This window comes from Dermochelys coriacea, chromosome 14, assembly GCF_009764565.3.
Source record: "Dermochelys coriacea isolate rDerCor1 chromosome 14, rDerCor1.pri.v4, whole genome shotgun sequence".
Classification (NCBI taxonomy): domain Eukaryota; kingdom Metazoa; phylum Chordata; order Testudines; family Dermochelyidae; genus Dermochelys; species Dermochelys coriacea.
In genome coordinates, this window is record NC_050081.1 from 30519868 (window position 1) to 30544414 (window position 24547).

The 24547-nt window shown below is 46.8% G+C and overlaps 2 protein-coding genes and 1 long non-coding RNA gene across 9 annotated transcripts in view; 1 reads left to right on the plus strand and 2 right to left on the minus strand.

Annotated features, from left to right (window-relative positions):
- LOC119842492 (zinc finger protein 501-like) overlaps positions 1 to 19413 on the minus strand; it is a 35523-nt gene extending 16110 nt beyond the window's left edge. The window contains exons 1-4 of one of the 7 annotated variants that reach the window (XM_038370731.2): positions 19111 to 19413; positions 18317 to 18403; positions 15885 to 16007; positions 14499 to 15502 (exon numbers count right to left, since the gene is read on the minus strand). In XM_038370731.2, coding sequence (XP_038226659.1) covers positions 14499 to 15502; positions 15885 to 15894 — 1014 coding nt within the window. In that variant the 5' untranslated portion in view covers positions 15895 to 16007; positions 18317 to 18403; positions 19111 to 19413. Of the gene's footprint in view, positions 1 to 2562; positions 3085 to 14498; positions 15503 to 15884; positions 16008 to 18316; positions 18404 to 19110 lie in introns of those variants that run through there. The other 6 variants (XM_043496954.1, XM_038370725.2, XM_043496955.1 and 3 more) reach the window with 6 other exon arrangements.
- LOC119842502 (zinc finger protein 251-like) overlaps positions 1 to 24547 on the plus strand; it is a 503489-nt gene that overhangs the window by 357965 nt on the left and 120977 nt on the right. The gene's annotated exons all lie outside the window — the stretch shown is intronic.
- LOC122456636 lies at positions 9322 to 12323 on the minus strand. The gene is made up of 2 exons (XR_006275617.1): positions 11705 to 12323; positions 9322 to 9630 (listed from the first exon to the last, which is right to left on the minus strand). It is a non-coding gene; the product is annotated as an uncharacterized LOC122456636 (long non-coding RNA).

The window sequence follows — 24547 nt, forward strand, 5'->3', positions numbered from 1 at the left end:
CCTGCTTTGAGCAGGGGGTTGGACTAGATGACCTCCTGAGGTCCCTTCCAACCCTGATATTCTATGATTCTATACCTATGTGGGGCCATACAAAATTGCCGCTGTAGAGGGCAAAAGAGTTAAATTACAGAACAAGTTAGGAAAAGGTTTAGAAACATTGTACAGTATCTCCCAACTAAAAGTATTTAAAGAGCCTCCAAAATTCGGTGAGGAAAACATATCACAGAGAAACATGGAAAAGGAAACTGCTGTGGATGACACTGTGAAAACCTCAGAGGTAGGAGAAATGGGCGGCAATGTATCTCACAAGCCTCACAACAGCCAAGTGGAGGTCACACACGTGGAAAAGGAGGGGTGTGTAGTGTCAGGAGTTTCAAGCAGTCACCCAGGTGATTTTGATGACATGGTTATGGAGGATGATGAAGACAGAGAATGGTTTCTCAAAGGTATTGCTTACCACACAGTTGTTTTTAAAGAATTTGTTGACACACTTCCATTTATTAAGCATGTCAATAGTTTCAATGTAGGAATGGAATGTTTGTTTGCAAAAATCATTTCTCTATCTCTTTTGTCCACTACACCACACAAGAGAGGTGGGAGGCACAACAACTTCTATCTAACACTTGGTGATAGATCCAGAGGGGTGTAAAGATCTGCTGCTGAAATCAGAATTGTAGCTGGCCTATTTACTCTTGAGTTAACAGGGCAGGGGAAAGTTGAGAGGACAAACTGGAGGCACACAAGGTGATGTAACATGCCAAAGGTTACATAGCAAGTCAGTAGAAATCCTGGCTCTTATTTCCCTGTACTTTTCTTCAGAATCTCGAATTATAAAATTTCTGGATTGCCCTGGTAAATTCTCAAAAGGCCTGATAAGTGTAATCTCTCTGGTATATTCCCCCACTATATTTCCAGCAGCAGCAGCTATTATCTGGCAGGTTCATCAACTGAAACTCTTATCTTTCCAAATGTCATCTTGTGTGTATTTCATTTTGTGCTGAGTGAGAGAAGGCAGATGAAGGTAGGGAATGTGACTGGGCTGGAAGTGAGCTGTAGCTCACAAAAGCTTATACTCAAATAAATTTCTTAGTCTCTAAGGTGCCACAAGTACTCCTTTTCTTTTTGCCAATACAGACTAACACGGCTGCTACTCTGAAACCAGAGTTTAGCAGAAAGCTCTTCTAACAAGAGAGAGATCTGTGTGATACTTGTTTACATCACATTGTCAGCTGCAGTATTCAGCGTTAGTTTCTTTTGCTCCTAATGAAAATAGCAGGATAGGTTTGCTTATTGTGCTAGGTCAGGGGTTTTCAAACTATGCTTTGAGGCTTGTAAGGGAAAGCCGCAAGCTGGCTGCGAGACACTGTTTACCTGAGCGTCCACAGGTACAACCCTTCGCAGCTCTCAGGAACTGGTAGTGGTAAGAATTCACTATCTCTCTGCTACAGGTTTCAAATTGCTACAGATAGCAGTCTCACATACCTGGGGTGTGAGAAACTGCAATCTGTAGGAATTAGCTTCATCAGCCCTCAGTGTTACAGGTAGCACATCCCTACAGATTGCAGTTTCATACACATAAGTGACAGGTTTCAGAGTAGCAGCCGTGTTAGTCTGTATTCGCAAAAAGAAAAGGAGTACCCGTGGCACCTTAGAGACTAACAAATTTATTAGAGCATAAGCTTTCGCATCCGATGAAGTGAGCTGTAGCTCATGAAAGCTTATGCTCTAATAAATTTGTTAGTCTCTAAGGTGCCACGGGTACTCCTTTTCTTTATACACATAAGTGTGTGTGAAAATGCTATCTGTAGGACCATGCTACCAGCAGCAGAGACAGGTCCAACTTGCTTGAAATACCCTTTTTAGCAAGTCTCACATGTAAAACCAACCTGATAGCTTTCTTTAACAATGTAAAAAGCTTACAAGCGGTAGATGTATATCTTGCCTTTGGTTTGTTAGTCTCTAAGGTGCGGCAAGTACTCCTTTCCTTTTGATACTGTCTCCCATGACTTTCTCATAAACAAACTGTGGAAATGAAACCTAGAGGGACATAACGATAAATAAGATGGGCATAACGAGTGGGGTTCTCCAGGGATCAGTTCTGGATATGTTTCTATTCAAAATCTTAACGATTGAGATAATGGCATAGAGAGTACACATAAAGTTTGTTAAAATTTAAGGTCTAGAAAACATGACCTATGAGGGAAAACTGAAACATGATAACAGGTTTCAAGTATGTACCAATAAAGTAGCATCTTTCTACAAAATCTGCTTCTTACAATCTATACATAGCACAAACTGCTACAGGTAGCACATTTCTACACGTAGCAATTTCACATACACTACGATGCAAGAAACCGCTACCTGTAGGCATTTGCTACATCAGGTAGCAGTTTAATACAATCGCAGTTTCTTACAGTCCACACGTATCGATAAGTGCCGCCGTAGCACATTCCTCCGCGGAGCGGTAACCGACACTACACCGCCCCGCTTAGTCTCCTCCCTCTCCCCCGCCATTGTCCCATTCCCGGGCACTCGCTCTCCCATAGCTGGATCAGCCCTTACCTGCAGGCTCCGGCTCAGGGGCTGGTGGCGGCAGAGCCCGGGGCTGCCCCAGGGGCTAGTTCCAGCCACCGCAGAAAGTCCCCCCGGGGGGGGGGAATTAACGCAGGGCTCTCCCCGCACAGACCCGCTGGGGAGCAGCGGCGGCTCAGCCCGGGCTCCCGGCTCACAATGGAGGCAGCGACAACTTCAGACAGCTCCGATTAGGAGCAACTGTAATGCAGGAGCCGCGCTCTCTCATCCCTGTTCTTACCATTATTCATTATTGCGACTATTTGCAAAGCAGAAGCACCTAGGAGCCCATCTCTGCCTCCCCACTGCGAACAACAGACACAACCCACCGCTCTCAGCTGATCCAGCCACTTCCTGTGCCCCTCGATACCAACCCGGGCTGCAGCCCTCCCTGGGGCTGGGTGGGACAGGCTGCAAGCAATGCCCAGAGCGTCTCTCTGCAGAGATTAGGGGTTCCCTGGGGAAAAGTGGCGTGTGAAAAGAACTACAGCCCCCGACATCCCCCTGCTCACCCCCACAGGCTGCAGAACAATCAGATCCTCCCAAGGGGGTGGGGGTGGAGAGAGGTGCAGGAATCCGAGCATGCTTAGTAACAGCTGCTGAAGCCTGCTGCCCTCACCTGCTCTCCGAATCTGCTCCCTGCTATTATATGGGAGCTAAAGGGGGAGAGGAGAGATGCACAGAATTTGTGCAGGGGGCAAGAGAGTGAAATAGGTGGAGGGAGGCAGTGCTTAATTGTCCCAGGGCTTGCCAGGGCTGAGCCCCGGCACCTCTGGGCTGGGCAGTTCAGAGCCCTGGCATCTCTGGACTGGGCAGTTCAGAGCCCCGGCACCTCTGGGCTTTCTGGTTTCAGCCTTGCCATCCCAGACCCCCGCAGCCACGCTCCCTGTGTTCGCCCCTGTTAACAATAGCCCCCATGACTCCATGCAAGTCCCTGCACTGTTCCTGCATCCTCTGCCCAGCTTCTCATCCGAGGGGCCCCCCCTCCACAGTGCACCCCGCCGTGAGAAGGGTTGGGGAGAGAGAGCTTGTCTGTGCTGGACAGGCAGAGAGACAGGAAGCCCCTGAGTTAATAACACGCATGAGCTGCCACCTGCTCACTTTACAAATAAATTAACAGAAAGATCGCACCAGATCTGTTCAGACAGAGATGGCAATAGACACCACTGGTGAAATTCTGGCCCCACTGAAATTGATGGGAGTTTTCAAACCGGCTTCAAGGGAGCCAGGATTTTACTCCAGATCACCAATCTGCTAGAGCTAAATTTTAACAACTCAGCCAGGCTGCCTTTCAGATTGATTGTTCCACAGGTAAGTGCTTTTGTGAACTACCTCTAACCAGTACACCACACTGTCATCCCAGAGCCAGGGTTAGATAGCATTCCTGATCTCCCGTTTTCTACTGCCACGGCTACTGCTGCTGGGTGTATCTATTTTCCAAATATCCATGTGAGGCTATGGCATTTTCAGGAGGTGAGTGATGACACAGACCCCTTCACAGAGGATCTCTGCAGCTGATTGGTTATGGTATCACAGCTAAATATGACTGGTTGCTCTTGGTGCTGTTACTTTTGATAGTTTGTCCAGAAACATTGGGCTCCTTACCTGGGATCTCAGCACTGTTAAAGCAGATGAACTTCCCAAATGCATGGAACACATGATAGTCAAATGATACCAGGGTGTATGTGGGGAATGGGCATCAACCATGGGTCTTGTTGGGTGGTTCTTCATTTATCTGTGGTATTCGTCTCTGGCAGTGAGAGTCTGGTAAATACTTTGAACTATTATACTATTTATACTATTCCTACCTGTTGGGGCTGGGCAAATCTGGGGCTGGAAATTTGGCTCCAGGATGATCCTCTATCTGAGTTTCATAGATACTAAGGTCAGAAGGGACCATTTTGATCATCTAGTCCGACCTCCTGCACAACGCAGGCCACAGAATCTCACCCACCCACTCCTATGAAAAACCTCACCTATGTCTGAGCTACTGAAGTCCTCAAATCGTGGTTTAAAGACTTCAAGGGGCAGAGAAGCCTCCCTCAGGTGACCCGTGCCCCATGCTACAGAGGAAGGTGAAAAACCTCCAGGGCCTCTCCAATCTGCCCTGGAGGAAAATTCCTTCCCGACCCCAAATATGGCGATCAGCTAAACCCTGAGCATATGGGCAAGATTCACCAGCCAGATACTGCAGAAAATTCTTTCCTGGGTAACTCAGATCCCATCCATCTAATATCCCATCTCAGGGGATTAGGCCTATTTACCCTGAATATTTAAAGATCAATTACTTACCAAAATCACATTATCCCATCATACCATCTCCTCCATAAACTTATCGAGTAGAATCTTAAAACCAGATAGATCTTTTGCCCCCACTGCTTCCCTTGGAAGGCTATTCCAAAACTTCACTCCTCTGATGGTTAGAAACCTTCGTCTAATTTCAAGTCTAAACTTCCTGGTGGCCAGTTTATACCCATTTGTTCTTGTGTCCACATTGGTGCTGAGCTTAAATAATTCCTCTCCCTCTCCTGTATTTATCCCTCTGATATATTTATAGAGAACAATCATATTTCCCCTCAACCTTCTTTTAGTTAGGCTAAACAAGCCAAGCTCCTTAAGTCTCCTTTCATAAGACAAGTTTTCCATTCCTCGGATCATCCTAGTAGCCCTTCTCTGTACCGGCTCCAGTTTGAATTCATCCTTTTTAAACATGGGAGACCAGAACTGCACACAGTATTCTAGGTGAGGTCTCACCAGTGCCTTGTATAATGGTACTAAAACCTCCTTATCCCTACTGGAAATACCTCTCCTGATGCATCCCAAAACCGCATTAGCTTTTTTCACAGCCATATCACATTGGCGGCTCATAGTCATCCTATGATCAACCAATACTCCAAGGTCCTTCTCCTCTTCTGTTACTTCTAATTGATGCGTCCCCACCTTATAACTAAAATTCTTGTTATTAATCCCTAAATGCATAACCTTACACTTCTCACTATTAAATTTCATCCTATTACTATTACTCCAGTTTACAAGGTCATCCAGATCCTCCTGTATAATATCCCAATCCTTCTCTGAATTGGCAATACCTCCCAGCTTTGTATCATCTGCAAACTTTATTAGCACACTCCCACTTTTTGTGCCAAGGTCAGTAATAAAAAGATTAAATAAGATTGGTCCCAAAACTGATCCCTGAGGAACTCCACTGGTAACCTCCCTCCAACCTGACAGTTCGCATTTCAGTAGGACCTGTTGTAGTCTCCCCTTTAACCAATTCCTTATCCACCTTTTGATGATCATATTGATCCCCATCCTTTCAAATTTAAATAATTATTCCCCATGTGGCACGGTATCAAACACCTTACTGAAATCTAGGTAAATTAGATCCACTGCATTTCCTTTATCTAAAAAATCTGTTACTTTCTCAAAGAAGGAGATCAGGTTGGTTTGGCACAATCTACCTTTTGTAAAACCATGTTGTATTTTGTCCCATTTACCATTGACTTCAATGTCCTTAACTAATTTCTCCTTCAAAATTTTTTCCAGGACCTTGCATACTACAGATGTCAAATTAACTGGCCTGTAGTTACCCGGATCACTTTTTTTCCCCTTTCTTAAAAATAGGAACTATATTAGCAATTCTCCAATCATTCGGTACTACTCCTGAGTTTACAGATTCATTAAAAATTCTTGCTAATGGGCTTGCAATTCAGGTGCCAATTCCTTTAATATTCTTGAATGAAGATTATCTGGGCCCCCCAAATTAGTCCCATTAAGCTGTTTGAGTTTCGCTTCTACCTCAGATATGGTAATATCTACCTCCATATCCTCATTCCCATTTGTCATGCTACCATTATCCCTAAGATCCTCTTTAGCCTTATTAAGACTGAGGCAAAGTATTTGTTTAGATATTGGGCCATGCCTAGATTATCTTTAACCTCCACTCCATCCTCAGTGTTTAGCGGCCCCACTTCTTCTTTCTTAGTTTTCTTCTTATTTATATGGCTACAGAACCTTTTACTATTGGTTTTAATTCCCTTTGCAAGGTCCAACTCTACTCGACTTTTAGCCTCTCTCACTTTATCCCTACATGTTCTGACCTCAATAAGGTAGCTTTCCTTGCTGATCCCTCCCATTTTCCACTCCCTGTATGCTTTCTGCTTCTTCTTAATCACCTCTCTAAGATGCTTGCTCATCCAGCTTGATCTACAACTCCTGCCTATGAATTTTTTCCCCTTTCTTGGGATACAGGCTTCCGATAGCTTCTGCAGCTTTGATTTAAAGTAATCCCAGGCCTCCTCTACCTTTATATCCATAAATTCTTCAGTCCAATCCACTTCCCTAATGTCCTTAATTTTTGAAAGTCAGCCCTTTTGAATCAAAAACTCTAGTTGCAGATTTATTTTTGTTAATCCTTCCGTTCAGTTTGAACTGAATTAGCTCATGATCACTTGAGCCAAGATTATCCCCTACAACCATTTCTTCTATGAGGTCCTTGCTACTCACCAAAATTAAATCTAAAATGGCATCCCCTCTAGTCGGTTCAGCAACTACTTGATGAAGGAATACATCAGCTATTGCATCTAGGAAAATCTGAGCCCTATTATTATTACTACCATCGTCCTCCAGTCTATATCTGGGAAGTTAAAGTCTCCCATGATCACACAGTTTCCATTAGTATTTACTTTATTAAAAACATTAAAAAGGGCTCTATCCATATCCAAATTAGATCCCAGAGGTCTATAGCACACCCCAAGCACTATCGTAGGAGAGGATCTACTAGTTTTCTTCCCCAATGTAATTTTTGCCCAGACGGACTCTGTCTTATCCATTGCATCACTTCTTATTTCTTTACATTCTACCTCATCATTGATATACAATGCTACTCCACCACCTTTACCTTTGTTTCTGTCTTTCCTAAACAGCACATACCCTTCAATACCTGTAGTCCAGTCATGACTACTATTCCACCATGTTTCTGTTATCCCTATAATATCTGGTTTCACTTCCTGCACCAGTAGCTCTAGTTCCTCCATTTTGTTACCTAGGCTCCTCGCATTGGTGTACAAACATCTTAATTTTTGCTGTTTGGCCTCGCTCACATTTTGTACCCTATTAGGCACAGTCATTCTACAGCCAGTATAACCTATTAGACTGGTATCCACACTGCCCTCGCTCCTTATATACATTCTCCTACCAATGGGGGGTGTATCTTTTCTTACTTCATCTTCTTCTCTTTCAATGCTAAAATCTGGCGTGGAGATTACCTGGACATCTCCCAACCATCTCCCCCAAATTCCTAGTTTAAAGCTTTCTTTATCAGTTGTGCCAGCCTCCATCCTAGAAGTCTATTTCCTTCCCTACTCAGATGAAGTCCATCCCAAGAGAACTGTCCTCTGTCCATGAATGCCTCCCAGTGACCATACATCCCAAAGCCCTTCTTATAGCACCACTGCCTAAGCCATCTGTTGACAGTCATAATCTTGTCACACCTTTGTTGCCCTTCTCTAGGAACAGGCAGGATCCCACTAAAGATCACCTGAGCCTCTATTTCCTTAAGCGTCTTCCCCAGCCTAGCATAGTCTCCATTAATACTTTCCAGCGAGAATCTAGCCGTATCATTTGTCCCCACATGAAGGATAATTAGGGGATTCTTTCCCGCTCCCTTTAGGATCCTTTTCAACCTCAAGTCTACATCCCGTATCTTAGCACCTGGAAGACAGCACACCCTTCTATTCTCTGGATCAGCTCTAGTTACAGGCCTGTCTATTCTTCTCAATAAAGAGTCCCCGATCACATAGACCTGCCTTTTCCTGGTGACAGTGCTATTCTCCAGTCTCTCCCCTGTTCCCTCTGGCTGCAAGTTCTTTCCATTCCTATTTTCTCTTATAATCCTCTTCAACCCATCCTGTATCCTCCTGGGGCTTGTATTTGGTATAGTCTCCCTTGACTCTTCCCCTTTTCCTATAGGACTAGCCTCTCTTCTCTTCTTCCTTGCCCTTCCACCTTCAGCGACTACCTGCTGAGCCCCTTCTTCATTTTCCAACTCTGCAAACCTGTTCCTAAGCTCTATTTCTCCTTCACTAGCCCGTCTTTTCCTCTGCCTGGTTCTTTTAGTCACATGCTTCCACTGACCACTTTCCTCACCCAGTCTCCCCTCAAAATTCCCCAGCCCTGCTTCCATCTGTAAGTCTGAGCTTTTCCCTTCAGATACCTCATGTCTTTGCTCCATCATCTGCTCAAACCCCTTCCTAAACTCAACCAGACTTTCCACCTGCATCTCCAGACCTCAGATCTTTTCCTCCATCAGCTCTATCAGACGGCATTTCATGCAGAAAAAACTCTTACCAGGTCCCCCCTCCAGGATCATGGACATACCATAGCTTCCACATCCAGTCATCCTCAGTGTGTCTTCCACTACAGGAGTCACTCCCACTGCTGCCTCTGTATCCATCATCGCCTTCCCACCTAAATCCTGATAATCTGGGAAATACAAGCCAAACCAAAAAGACTACCCCCCACAGCAAAAGCAAACCCCAAACAAGCACCACAATACAAACTCCCTTTACAAACTCCCACTCAAACTCCCCTGTTTACAGCTCTGTTTGCTAGCTCTTGTCTCCACTGCAGCCACTGGGAGGAAGGGACGACTGGGAGCTAAACATGAACATTATGCTGCCACCTGTTGGGGTGAGAAGGGGTTTTGCGGGACTTCAGAAGGGGCTTTCAGGGTTACAGTGACCAGCCAGCTTTCACGGAGCATGGTACATTTATTTTAGGACAAAAACATTACAGAGAACACATATCATAAAACAACCACCAGTCTGCATGTATGCTAATCAACCGTCTTCCACAGGGCGACTCTCTTAGGTTTCCAGTCCTTCCAGCAGGGTTTTGCCCTCTTGGCTACTAAATCATAATGAGGGATTTCAATCAGCTCAGGACGGCCCTTTATATCACATGCTCCTTCTTTGACTCCTGGGCCTCTTGAACCTGGTCTGAGCCAGTCTATGCAATTCATCCCAGGAGGTGGTGCTGCTCTTGGGCTGTTTAACTGCCCTGGGATCTTTAAAAAGAAAAGGAGTACTTGTGGCACCTTAGAGACTAACAAATTTATTTGGGCATAAACTTTCGTGAGCTACAGCTCACTTCATCGGATGCATTTGGTGGAAAATACAGTGGGGAGATTGATATACACACACAGAGAACATGAAACAATGGGTTTTATCATACACACTGTAAGGAGAGTGATCACTTAAGATGAGCCATCACCAGCAGCAGAGGGGGGAAAGGAGGAAAACCTCACATGGTGACAAGCAAGGTAGGCCATTTCCAGCAGTTAACAAGAACATAACTCAACACTACAATCCATTGGTGATCTTCCTAAAAACACCATCCTAGTCACTATGGATGTAGAAGCCCTCTACACCAACATTCCACACAAGGATGGACTACAAGCCATCAGGAACAGTATCCCCGATAATGTCACAGCAAACCTAGTGGCTGAACTTTGTGACTTTGTCCTCACCCATAACTATTTCACATTTGGGGACAATGTATACCTTCAAATCAGTGGCACTGCGATGGGTACCCACATGGCCCCACAGTATGCCAACATTTTTATGGCTGACTTAGAACAACGCTTCCTCAGCTCTCGTCCCCCAATGCCCCTACTCTACTTGCGCTACATTGATGACATCTTCATCATCTGGACCCATGGAAAAGAAGCCCTTGAGGAATTCCACCAGGATTTCAACAATTTCCATCCCACCATCAACCTCAGCCTGGACCAGTCCACACAAGAGATCCACTTCCTGGACACTACGGTGCTCATACGCAATGGTCACATAAACACCACCCTATATCAGAAACCTACTGACCGCTATTCCTACCTACATGCCTCTAGCTTTCATCCAGATCATACCACACGATCCATTGTCTACAGCCAAGCTCTACGATATAACCGCATTTGCTCCAACCCCTCAGACAGAGACAAACACCTACAAGATCTCTATCATGCATTCCTACAATTACAATACCTACCTGCTCAAGTGAAGAAACAGATTGAAAGAGCCAGAAGAGTACCCAGAAGTCACCTACTACAGGACAGGCCCAACAAAGAAAATAACAGAACGCCACTAGCCATCACCTTCAGCCCCCAACTAAAACCTCTCCAATGCATCATCAAGGATCTACAACCTATCCTGAAGGACGACCCATCACTCTCACAGATCTTGGGAGACAGGCCAGTCCTTGCTTACAGACAGCCCCCCAACCTGAAGCAAATACTCACCAGCAACCACACACCACACAACAGAACCACTAACCCAGGAACCTATCCTTGCAACAAAGCCCATTGCCAACTCTGTCCACATATCTATTCAGGGGACACCATCATAGGGCCTAATCACATCAGCCACACTATCAGAGGCTCGTTCACCTGCGCATCTACCAATGTGATATATGCCATCATGTGCCAGCAATGCCCCTCTGCCATGTACATTGGTCAAACTGGACAGTCTCTACGTAAAAGAATAAATGGACACAAATCAGATGTCAAGAATTATAACATTCAAAAACCAGTCGGAGAACACTTCAATCTCTCTGGTCACTCGATTACAGACCTGAGGGTGGCTATCCTTCAACAAAAAAAAACTTCAAAACAGACTCCAACGAGAGACTGCTGAATTGGAATTAATTTGCAAACTGGATACAATTAACTTAGGCTTGACTAGAGACTGGGAATGGATGAGTCATTACACAAAGTAAAACTATTTCCCCATGTTATTTCTCCCCCCCACCCCACTCCCCACTGTTCCTCAGATGTTCTTGTTAACTGCTGGAAATAGCCTACCTTGCTTGTCATCATGAAAGGTTTTCCTCCTTTCCCCCGCTGCTGGTGATGGCTCATCTTAAGTGATCACTCTCCTTACAGTGTGTATAAAACCCATTGTTTCATGTTCTCTGTGTGTGTATATAAATCTCCCCACTATATTTTCCACCAAATGCATCCGATGAAGTGAGTTGTAGCTCACGAAAGCTTATGCTCAAATAAATTTGTTAGTCTCTAAGGTGCCACAAGTACTCCTTTTCTTTTTGCGAATACAGACTAACACGGCTGCTACTCTGAAACCTGGGATCTTCAGTAATTAACCACCACTGGATTTAGTTCTTGGAGAAGCTCAGTTATCCTCCCGCATGGGGCAATCATATAATCCCTACTTCCCAGAGGTATATATAACATTTAGAGATACAAAATGCCGATGGCACATATCATTGCAATAGTCTTTTACGTTTCCATACTTCCAAGGTCTTGCATCTGTCACAGAGGGTGTTAGATTAAAGGCACCTCCTTCGGTCTCCTGCCGCAGGATTAACTAAAAGCAATTCTTTCTTTCGTCAGCCTCGGGATTGAATACCTGCGGTATTAATTCGACTGGAAATCGATGATCCAAAAAAACCCGGAAACAATACCATGATCAACTCCATCTGAGTTTAGAGAAGTTAGAGTAGTTTTAGCCTCAGTTATATGTTTGTTTAATCTACATATTTGCTTGATTATATTTTCTAATAAAACCCATGCAAAGTACACAGCACTCATTGTTTTTTTTCAAATTGCAACATGGTCCAGAAACACGAAGAAGAAGGTAAATTAGCTGAGTTCTCTGACAGCTGCATGGCCCTGTCCTGAAATTAAAACTTTAGACCTCACAAGAGACATCAGCAGAAGGGCTGGGGAGTAAGTGATTCCTCCTCAGGAATGCATTAGATGAAGTGAGCTGTAGCTCACAAAAGCTTATGCTCAAATAAATTTGTTAGTCTCTAAAGTGCCACAAGTACTCCTTTTCTTTTTGCGAATACAGACTAACATGGCTGCTACTCTGAAACTCCTCAGGAAGGAAACTGAACAGGTCTGGGGAACTTTTCCCCTGGCCCTAGAGCCCAAAAATGAAGGAAATTCCTGGGGGACCAGGACAGACCAGGAATGTTTTATTAGACATTTATTTGGGCAAAAAAGAAACCTACTGAGGTAAAAAAGTCAAAGAGACATAAAGGCTCCCCGAAACTTGAAACAGACCCATAAGACCCCATCTCCCCCACCCTCTGTCCACAGAGAAGGGTAGAATCCCTTCCCAGGAAGCTATTTCAGGCATAATCCCATGCCTGAAAACATGGACAAGGGACTCAAGCTAACTCAGGAAAACCATCCCCCCAACAGAGAGAGCTGGGAAGGGATAGGAGAGTATCAGAGAATAATACAATAAAGTAATAATAATAATGACATTTTCCCTCTCTTGGCACCTCTGTCCTCCTGAGCCACTGACCACACCATTATCAGCGACCCCTCACATCTCCAGATGGAGGTTGGCATCTGCTATTATCCCCATTGTAGAGATGGGAGGAACGGACCCACAGAGAGGAAAGGAAGAGAATGAACCAAGATCGCATAAGGGGACACTAGCAGAATTGGGTATTGAATCCAAGAGCCCTGACTGCCAGGCTCTCTACCCTCACTCCACTCAGATTTGAGACTAGATCCCAGGAGTTCAGAGAACCAATAGCCCCCGCTCTATTACACCATACTGCCCACACAGGAACAGCAAAATCCTTTCGGGGGAATGTATTCCTATGAGTTCTCTGATCTCTGTCCCCTGCCTCCCTGTAGCTGCAGAGACGTCAAATAAATTGACAGGTTTCAGAGTAGCAGCCATGTTAGTCTGTATTCACAAAAAGAAAAGGAGTACTTGTGGCACCTTAGAGACTAACAAATTTATTAGAGCATAAGCTTTCGTGAGCTACAGCTCACTTCATCGGATGCATCCGATGAAGCGAGCTGTAGCTCACGAAAGCTTATGCTCTAATAAATTTGTTAGTCTCTAAGGTGCCACAAGTACTCCTTTTCTTTTTGCGAATAAATTGAGCATCACTGACATCCTGTCACTTCAGATCGGCAGCTCTTGCTGTTTTATAACTAATTTTAAGTAAGTAGTTGCAAGCAAGACATGAGAAGTCATTCTTCCCCTCTATTCCATGCTGCTTAGGCCCCAACTGGGCGCCACATTTCAGAGAAGATGTGGACAAATTGGAGAAAGTCCAGAGAAGAGCAACAAAAATGATTAAAGGTCTAGAAAACATGAACTATGAGGGAAGATTGAAAACATTGGGTTTGTTTAGTTTGGAAAAGAAAAGACTGAGAAGGGACATGAGAACAGGTTTCAAGTACTTAAAAGGTTGTTACAAGGAGGAGGGAGAAAAATTGTTCTTAACCTCTGAGGATAGGACAAGAAGCAATGGGCTTAAATTGCAGCAAGGGAGGTTTAGGTTGGACATTAGGAAAACTTCCTAATTGTCAGAGTGGTTAAGCACTGGAATAAATTGCCTAGGGAGGTTGTGAAATCTCCATCATTGTCTAACCTGCTCTTAAAGATCTCCAAACACCTGTCAGGGATGGTTTAGAGATAATACTTGGTACTGCCATGAGTGCAGGGGACTGGACTAAATGACTTCTTGAGGTCCCTTCCAGTTCTATGATTCTATGAACTTCAGTCCTGCAGGGCCCCTCGCTGCTCCCCTCAAAAATGTCCCCCTGCACTCACCCCGAAGGGCCTTAGGAGCTGCAGGGACAATTCAGTCTCAAACTACAAGGGGGATTTTTGCCTCTTCTCTACATTGGAAAGTGTGTGAAAGCCACAGAAATGTATCCCCACTGATACACCTGCTCCCCCCAGACCCTGAAATGACCCATCTACCAAGTACCCAGTGTTTTCTCCTCCCCTTCCCCTCACCGACCACCCTCCACTGAAACCCAGACCAGCCACCAGTCTGCTTCCCCTGCCCAGACCATCCTCAGATGAAACATGCTTCCAGAGAGCTGAGATCCATTGCCCCACAGGAAGAGCTCCCGAAACCTTCTATGCTGTGTGCACTTTCTGGTGGGACTTCAGCGAATCCTTCCCCTTGTAGCTTTTCCCACAGACAGAACATTTATAGGGTGTCTCTGCTGAATGGATTCTCTGATGTCTAAGGACTCCCCAGCTCTGACTGAAGCTTTTCCCACATTCAGAGCAGTTATAGGGCTTCTCTCCTGTGTGGATTCGTCGATGTCTAATAAGTTGGGAGCTGTTACTAAACGTTTTCCCGCAGTCGGGGCATTTATAGGATCTCTCTCCGATGTGGATTCTTTGATGTACAATGAGGCTGAATCTTTGTTTAAAGCTTTTCCCACAGTCAGGGCATTTATAGGGTGTCTCTCCTGTGTGGATTCTCTGGTGCGAAACCAGGTTTGAGCTCTGAGTGAAGCTTTTCCCGCACTCGGGGCATTTATAGGGCGTCTCTCCTGTGTGGAGTCTCCGGTGTTTACTAAGGTCTGAACTCCGCTTGAAGCTCTTCCCGCAGTCGGAGCACGTATAGGGTCTCTCCCCCGTGTGGATTCGTCTATGTGAAATAAGGGATGAGAAATTAGCAAAGCATTTTCCACACTCAAGGCAGCTATAGGGCCTGTCTCCTGTGTGGACTGAGCGATGGGAAATAATGTCTGAGTTCAGCGTGAAGCTTTCCCCGCAGTCAGGGCATTTATAGGGTCTCTCTCTCGTGTGGATTCTCTGATGTACCAGGAGATTTGATATCTGAGCAAAGCTTTTCCCACACTCTGGGCAGTTATACAGTTTCTCTTTCATATGGAATCGTGGTTGGACCATGATTTCACTAGGATCTTCCAAACTTCTCCCTTGGCAAGTGGATTCATCCTCTCTCTTCCTTTGCTGGTTGCTCTTCTGCCTCTCTGACCTGCGCTGAGTCTCACGGCCACCTTCTTGCTCAGGACTCAAGGAAACTTTGGATCTTCCCAATACTGTCCCACATGGTTCCACTTGCTGAGAACCTTCCTGCTGTGGATTCTCCTCCTGTTTCTCACCCACCGTCCCATCACCTTCTGGGAAAGAGAATCCAGACATGAAATGTTCCCTCTGCCATGGAGAAAGGAACCCTCAGAAAGGGGAATGGGAAAGGGGGGAACAAACTAAAATAACTGCTGGGGAGACTGAAAAATCAGGAGCCAAATCCCCCGCCAGAGGAGTGGAGGGGACCAATTTTGTCTCCACAGCCAATCTGAACACTTAATGGCAAGGGAGCGACTGCCTGGCCTCAGGGTGGATGGGAAGCCATAAGCAATACCTGCTGTGAGGACACGATACCGGCTGAGGATTTGGGTGAGATGAGGCAGAATACTGGGGTGTGCACAAAGCCTTTATGGGAATCCCAGCCACTCACTCTAGTGACCGATAATTTCTGCATCCGTTTCACCAACTCCTCACCTGTGTTCATGTTTTAAGGATCTCCCTTTCCTCAAAGCCCTGGAGATTTGGGATTCACAGCTCTGCCTCTGGTTCCAGATGGGAAATCACATAACCTTTGGGAAACTGGAAAAATCTGCTCCACTGAAAGAGAAACAGGTGAGACCAGTTAGTCTCATTATCATTTACAGATGTCTCGAGTGGGTGGGAAAATATTCCTGGAGACACTTGGCGGGGTCAGATGGTTCCTGAGAGATGGGCGGGTCCCACTGTAGACAATTCAGGGAGCTCCACACACTGGGGGATGTTCTGACTCTGGCACGGAAGTTGTGCCACTTCTTACCCCTTTCTGAACCTGCCAAGACCAAAGCCCTATCCTGGCATGGACCCAATCCTAGGAAGGGAGGGACACGCAAAATCTGTGCACCTTGGTTTAAAAACACAGTGAGGTACATACACCCCATCTGCTCCATTCCCTCCTACTTTAATATTGCTCTTAAACCAGAAAGTTTGGTCTCAGGAAAAAGTTTCCAAAAGAAGCCCATGTAGAATGCAAGGAGCACAGGACACGCTGCCTTGAAAACTGCCTAAGGCAGGGCTCAAACACACAGTGCATGGGTCAGGGTCCATAACCACAGTATATCCCCTGTCACTGCCTGGAAAGCCTCTGGCTTCAACCATGCCCAGATCTTGCTGCACATGTGAATTTCACTCTGCTAAGTGCATCACTTTGGCACATGCTGATCTGAAGTTCCAGACTCTAATGTTAATAACTTTTTCAATATGGCTTTCCCGAAAGGGCACTAGGTGCCATGCGCGAGCTGAGATAAACCCCAGGTGACTGAGATCAATTTGAGGAGGGGTTAGTGCCCTAGGTGTGCAAAAAAACATGGTAGTTGAATGAGACTTAGGGAGTTTTTGAGTAAAATATTGCTTTTTTGGGGGGGTTACTCAGGAAATCCTTGCTCAAATGATCCCAGACTTGAACATCATCACTACCCCAGTACCCGTATGAGGCTCAGAAAATGTCAAGACAAACTGCAGATTGATTGTATCACTCTCAGAATACAGTAAAGCCTCAGAGTTATGAACAGCAGAATTATGAATAGACCGGTCAACCACACCCCTCATCTGGAACTGGAAGTACGCAATCAGACAGCAGCAGAGACAAAAAAAAAAAAAAAAGGGAAATACAATACAGTACTGTGTTAAATGTAAATTACTAAAAAAAATAAAGAGAAAGCAGCATTTTTCTTCTGCATAGTAAAGTTTCAAACCTGTATTAAAGTCAATGTTCAGTTGTAAACTTTTGAAAGAACAACCACAATGTTTTGTTCAGAGTTTCGAACAACCTCTGCTCCCGAGGTCTTCGTAACTCTGAGGTTCTGCCATAGTCCACTGTTAAACAGAAAATGACGCTCAATCTTAACTGCAGCAGAATTGTCGGTCTGCTATATTTCGGGTTAGTCGCATTCAATTTTCATTTTGTTACAATTCCGATGGATAATATTGATGTTTATTTTAAAGCACATTTTTATATTTTTATCTATTTACATTTTTCCAGTGGTATGAAATGGGGGATGGGGGTGGGGTGGTCAGGCAATTATTTAAAGACAGCAGATATTCAGATTCCAAAATGTAAAGCTTTCAAAACCGCTAAATTGTCAGCATCACATGTCAGAACAGACATAGTAAATATCCTTCAATCAACAAATCAAGCCTTATTTTACTGTACATTCACTAGTCTGTTTGTAACGAGCCTAATTCAAAAGGCTACGTCACTGGATTTTTCACTCTAATAAGTCTTCAAACCGCATTTTTCTTACTTTGGCTATTTGTAAATTTTGAGTATTATTGAGGGAAATATTTTTTCATTGGTTTGTGTCTGTGAAATCTTTCATTGGTTTGTGTCTGTGATGTTTACTGACATTTATCAATAAATATGCAAGTCTTCCACCCCTAGCTATGTTGCTGTATAAAGGGGGAAAGAGATGGGCCCTGTTGTGTGATAGGGGATAGAAGCCATGTAACCCCTCCCTGTCCCATCACCCCCTCTCCAGCCACTTCCCTGTATCCACCCTCATACAAACGTGTCTGTCAGGATGTCCACAAAACAAAAGACCCCCGCTGCAGCAGCCAGTCTCAGAGCCTAAGTCAACTGCGCTATGGGGCTAAATATAACAGTGTAGACATTCCAACTCAGACTAGAACCCATGCTCTGAAATCTGGTGAGAGGGGAGGGTCTCAGCCCGAGCCTGAATGTCTACACCATGGGGAGCCCTGGAGTGTGAGCCCCAGTAAGTTGTCACAGGCTCTCAGACTCACTACTGCAGGGATTTTTTTGTCTGTAGACACACCTTCTCTCTTCCTACCACGCTGCCATCCCTGTGCCATCCTCCACCCATTCCACACTCAGAACAGCCCCCAGAGCCCTTGCAGACTGTCCCATGTACCTTTCTTTTTCTCTGTCTGAGCTTGGTCCAGCTACAGTTATCTCAGGGTCCTGGCAAGCTCGTCTCTGGGGAGCGCTCTTACCCACACTGTATACAAAAGAAGAGACTTGACTGCAATGCTGGAAAAATGCCTGGTCACTTCCCCACAGTACAGACCTGGCCCCAGACCTGCAGGAGAGCCCTGTGCAGCTTCACCTCTTCTCTCTCCCCAACAGAAGCTGGCCCAATAAAAGATATCCCCTCCCCCACCGTGGCTCTCTAAACCCATAAAGACTTTCCCCAAATGCTAGAAAGGAACCCAACCAAAGGAGCCGCTCTGGGGGATCCCCCCCGACACGGTCCCCAGGGCAGCGCATCCCCCCAGCAGCGCGGGGACCAGGCAGAGGCAGGAACTGGCTTTTCCTCTCCCTGCTCCTCCCGGCTCCCCAGGGAAGTCAATATCCCCGGGGCGCTGCAGGGACCGGGGCTGGGCAGGGCTGGGAGCCGGGAACCTCCCTCCCCACTGATTGCTCCGGCTGCCCCTGCCAGTCTCTGCCCCTGTCTCCCTCCTGCCCCCTCCCCTCCCCTCGGGTTGGGAGACTCTGACCCTGGCCCGGCCCGGGGCGGTCGCTCTCCCGGCGCTGGCTCGGCTCCTGCAGGCGCTCAGGGGGGCCGAGCCGGGAGGGGGGGGTCAGCAGCTCCGGGACTCGCAGACCCCCGGCCCCCCGGGAGCAGAGCTGGGGCGAGGAGGGGCCGTTGGGGCAGAGTCACTGTCCTGCCCGGCCCCGGCCCTTCCCCCGGGTCTCCCCCCTCACCTGCAGGCTCCGGCTCGGGGGCTGGTGTCGGCAGAGCCCGGGGCTGGTTGCAGCCCCCGCAGAAAGTCCCCCCGGCCGGGCCCCGGGGGGCGCTAGGGAAGGGCTCTCCCCGCACGGAGCCCGCTGGGCAGCAGCAGCGGCTCACGATGGAGGCAGCGGCAGCCTCTTCTAGCAGCTGGGACCACGGACCGCTCAGGAGCCGCGCGCCGTCTCGTCCTCTGCGGCGATCGCTGGGGCTGCGGCAGCCTCTGGGAGCCCGAAACTCTCGCCTCTGCCAGCGCCGGATGCAGCCGCTCTCAGCTGAGCCAGCCGTTTCCTGTGCCCGTGGATACCAACTCGGGCTGCAGCAGCCTCCCTTCGGGACCAGCTGTAACAAAGCCTAGAGCATCTCTTTGCAGGGGAAGAGGGGGCGGGGGGAAATGAGGGTGTGAAATAGATTTAATAATTGTATTAAGATGATGTTAAAATTCAGAAAAACGGTACAGAGTTTAAGCATAGAAGTTTCTGGTTATCAAGGAATAACAGATTATCAAGGGGGGGGGTTCCGTTTAGGATTTAGGATCGGGTGGTGTAAGGAATACATAATCTGCAATATCCCCGATTAGGGGTAAAAGGTTAACGGGTCAAAGTACAGACATTGAGATATGAGTTTTTTTTCCACCAAATGCATCCGATGAAGTGAGCTGTAGCTCACGAAAGCTTATGCTCTAATAAATTTGTTAGTCTCTAAGGTGCCACAAATACTCCTTTTCTTTTTGAGATATGAGGGTATGTTGTTCATATAATGGCTATGGTCAGGTGTGGAGTACAGTGAGTAGATACGATGATGAGGGTGGATTTACCCTCATTTGATGGGATTTAATGTTCAGTGAGTTTATGGTTCCAGTTCATATGGAAAAAGTCTCTCGGCCCCTTTCCCATAGTTGATGCACGACGTCGCTCCGGCTCACCCCTCCTGGTACTGTTGGTGGCCGGTGATGTGTTCGATGTAGATGTCCCTGGACCGTCGGATGGTGTCTGAGACCATGAGGCACCGCATGAGCCGTGCGTAGCGTCGACCGATCCCACAGGTCTGCAGCACACGCTCGTTGCAGGGCTCCCAGGCCGCCCAGGGCTCCGATGATCAGGGCATCCATCTGCACCTCATAGCCCTTCGTTCTCAGGGTGTAGGCAAGGGGGTGTACTTTTCCAGCTTATGAGCTTGGGCTTCGTGGAAGGCCAGGGTCCTGTTCTCAAAGGAGACCGTGATGTTGACAAGGATGATCTTTTTCTGGGCCTCGTTGGTGATGACCACATCAGGTTACAGCTGGCTTTCGGTAGTGGGGATGGCGCAGTTCACGGCAACCTCCCCCAGGCGCAGTGCGATGGCTTTCACCAGGCGATTCTGGATGGCGTTGTGGTGCAGCTGCCAGGCTCTGGAGTGGGGCTTGCAGCTGCACAGGACATGGGGCAGGGTCTCGTTGGAGTAGCTGCACTTCCCGCAATGCTTGTCTCGGATCCCGTGGCGGACGGCTCTGTTGAGTGGGACGCAGCTGAGCTGGGTGCGGTGGATGAACTGCCAGTCAGTGAAACAGGTGAAGCCGCCCTCGGTGAGGAAGTGGTTGCTGGCGTCCCACTTGCTGGTCAGTTCAAAGGCTTTACCCTGGTACGGTTTACGCTTCAGGGTTTCCATGTACAGTGAGTGAATGGCTGCCTTCAGGGTCCTCTCCAGCATGCCCCGGCACTCGGGGTGACGATGGTGTTGTCGTCGGACCTGATCTGTGGCACCAGGACTCCCAGCTCCTGGCGCTCCTCGCACCACTCCCAGTGGCAGCCACTTCCCCAGGTGACGCGTGGCTTTGCGAATGCGGGACCACAGTGAAGTGATGTCGTGACTGTCCTGTCTGAATTCACCATCCAGGGAGCCGCTCAAGAAGGTGGCAATGTCTTGGTTGGAGGGGGCTCTGCCCATCCTCTTCTTTGTCGCGTCATGGAGGGCATTTGCCGCGATGTTCCTTACCATTGCGTCGGGACACGTCAGCAGGCGGAAGGCGTGGTGATCACCGCAATGTCACACAGGTCGCCCATGTGGGAGACGTTGGCACTGCCATGCCTGTGGGCGAAGTAGTCTAGCTCGTTGCTGGCTCTCTGGAGAAGGAACCACCACTTCTTCACCAGCTGCCAGACAATCTTGTCTGCCTTGCTGAGGGGTACCTTCGCCACGGCAGATCCCCTTAGGATGAACGAGATGCAGGGGATCAGGAAGGTGTTCAGGGCATTTATCTTCTGCCACAGTGCCAGCAGGGAGGAGTCGATCTTGGCGGTGTCCTGCAAGATCTCCTGGATGGTGTCCTTGGGTGTCTGCCGGACACGGAAACCTGTCAATGTGCCGAGATGCTGGTCTGGCTGCCCCTCTGCCAGGGGGATGATGGGTTCACCCTGGATCTGGAAGCCCGTTGTCTGCACCGAGTCCCTTTTGCTGAATCTTTTTATTTTAAAATTGTCAGCAATGGAGAATCCACCAAAAACTCTTGGTAAATTGTTCCAATAGTTAATTACCCTCAACATTACAAATTTACACCTTATTTCCAGTGATGCCCGTAATCAATGTTCCACATTGGGGAAATGTGATAATGTAAACCAAATTCACCAGTGAGCCTTGGCTATGAAAGTCAGATATAAACAAATAAACCTTATAATTAACATCAACATGACTAAAGAACAGAAGAGAAGTTTGTGCTTTAGGATTTGCAGGATAAGGATATTAACAAAAGAAATGAAAAACTTATTAAAATAAAACAAAACCAAAATTATGTTACTGGAAGTCCTGACCAGTATTTAATGCAATAGGAACATAATAACATTCTTCATAGAGGTAACAGTGAATCAATGGTTGCAGTATCTGCTTGCAAACTAAAGCTTCTATCCAGAAAAAAAAATTAAACAAATGCTTTACTTTATGCGGTGCAAATATTCCCACTGTTATCAATGAGAACAGGTGGGTGAGTTGATATCTTTTACTGGACCAACTTCAGCTGGGGAGAGAGACAAGCTTTGGAGCCACACAGAACTCTTCTCCAGGTCTGGGAAACACATGGAGAGCCTCACTGCTAAATACAAGATGGAATGGATTGTTTAGCATAAGAAATTAGCACATATTTCAGGAATGATCTCTTGAAATATGTGTTAACTAGTTATGCTAAACAATCTGTACCACCTTGTATTTAGCTATGAAGCTCTGAGCATATCTGTTCTCAGCTCCCCTCCACCGAGCTTCCCCAAATGCCAGTTCACTTGATGGTGTCAGAGCGGGGTCCAGGACCCACCAGGGCCCCTCAAATTCTGGCTTCCACATGTGGGTGGGACTGAGAAAGTAGTTAAGATCTCATCAGATACAGGCACACACACAGGAGGGGAGACCTCCATCTTTGTTTCCCCTCCTAGCATCCCACCCCTCCTTCTCTCCTGGTCCTTGGAGGAGTCTTCCTCTCAACAGCCACATGTCCAATTTCTTTGAAGTATTCTGGAAACAACTTCCAGCCCACAGAGAGTTAATGTGAACATTTGTAGAACAGGAGGGTTTTTATTTTTGAAGACAGAAGGGGGAGGCTCTGAACGTTAGACTCTGGTTGCAACGTAAATGATGGACAGACCCAACAAACAGGAAACAGACAGAAGATGCGGGAGAGCTGTTTGCTGTTTGCAAACTGATTTTTTTTTAATGCTCCAGTTTAGCTTCCCCCACCACAAGCTGCCTTTACCCAGAATACAAGGGTTTGGGTCCAGAGGCGGAAAATATGTGAGCTCAGAATATTGGGAAAAACGTTTGTATGAAAGTCACTGTATAAAATTACCCAAACCAGAACCTATATGGAGTGGCTGCAAGAAACACCCCAGTCACCTGGAAACTTCAAACATGGGAATCAGAAGTTAGGAGAAAAGTCTCCTGTATTCCTTGCCACCTTCACATCAACTACAACACCGCGGATAACATGCTCCAATGCACCATAAGGCTTTTAGTTCCTAACAGACACCAAAAAAGCAATACGCAGCCAACTTCATCCCACTCCCACTCTAATGCACAACCTGAGCGGTGATCCCATAGGCTGCAGTATCAAGGGTTCAGGACAGCCCATGCATTCAGGAAGTTAATCTCCTTTAACAGTGCCAAGATCATTGATGAGATTTTGTGTCAGAGCGTGAGCTGGACGGCAGTGTGGGGGCATGTTGCTTTTCAGTCTCTGTTGGAGAAGGAAAACTTCTAGACTCCAGTACAGTTAACCCTGAACTCCCATCCCAGTCTGCAAGTAACCCGCCCACCAGCAGCACAGGTCCCTCTCCCATTGGCTGGGCCCATCCAGCAAGACCCCAACTTCCAAATATTCCCTACCCCTTCCCAGCACCCACCATCATGCCTCATGGATCACCAATCTCTCAATGACACAGCGCCCATCCTCAGCAACCCATAGATTCCACAATTCCCAGATGAGTGGGATGAATGGAACAGAACCACAAGAAAAAACAAAACAAAATATCATGTCGGTCTATCCTGTGTGTGTTCTTTGATACCTAACAAGGTGTGAGCGTACACGGAAGCTTTTCCCACACTCCAGGCATTTATAGAGTTTCTCTCCCGTGTGGATCCTCTGGTGTGCTTTAAGGAGTAAGTTCGACTGGAAGGTTTTTCCACACTCAGTACATTTAAATGGTCTCACCACAGTGTGGATTCTCAGGTGTCTAATGGGGCCTGCGGTCACAATGAATGGTTCCCCACAGTTGGGGCACTTATAGGGTCTGTCTTCTGAGTGGATTCTCCGGTGTCTCCTAAGGGCTGAGCAATCATTGTACCTTTTGCCACATTCAGGGCACTTAAATGGTCCCTCTTCTGTATGGATTCTTTGGTGTTTCATAAGGGCTGCATTGTGACTAACACTTTTCCCACACTCAGAGCAGTTATAGGGTTTCTCTCAAGTGTGGATTTTCTGGTGTATAATAAAGGCTGAGCTGTCTCTGAAGCTTTTCCCACAGTTGGGGCATTTATAGGGTCTCTCTCCAGTGCGGGTTCTCTGCTGGGTAATAAGGATTGATTTCCAATTTAAGTTGTTTCTATACTCAAGGGATTTAAAGGGTCTCTCTGCTGTGTGGCTTGTCTGATGTTTAATGAGAGTGGAACTCAGATGGAAGCTTTTCCCACAGTTACCTAGGGGTTACCTAGGGAGGTGGTGGAATCTCCTTCTTTACAGGTTTTTAAGGTCAGGCTTGACAAAGCCCTGGCTGGGCTGATTTAGTTGGGGATTGGTCCTGCTTTGAGCAGGGGGTTGGACTAGATGACCTCCTGAGGTCCCTTCCAACCTTGATATTCTATGATTCTGTGTTTCACAAGGGTCGACCTCACACTAAAGCTTTTCTCACACTCAGGATAGTTATAGGACTTCTCTCCTGTGTGGGTTCACTCATG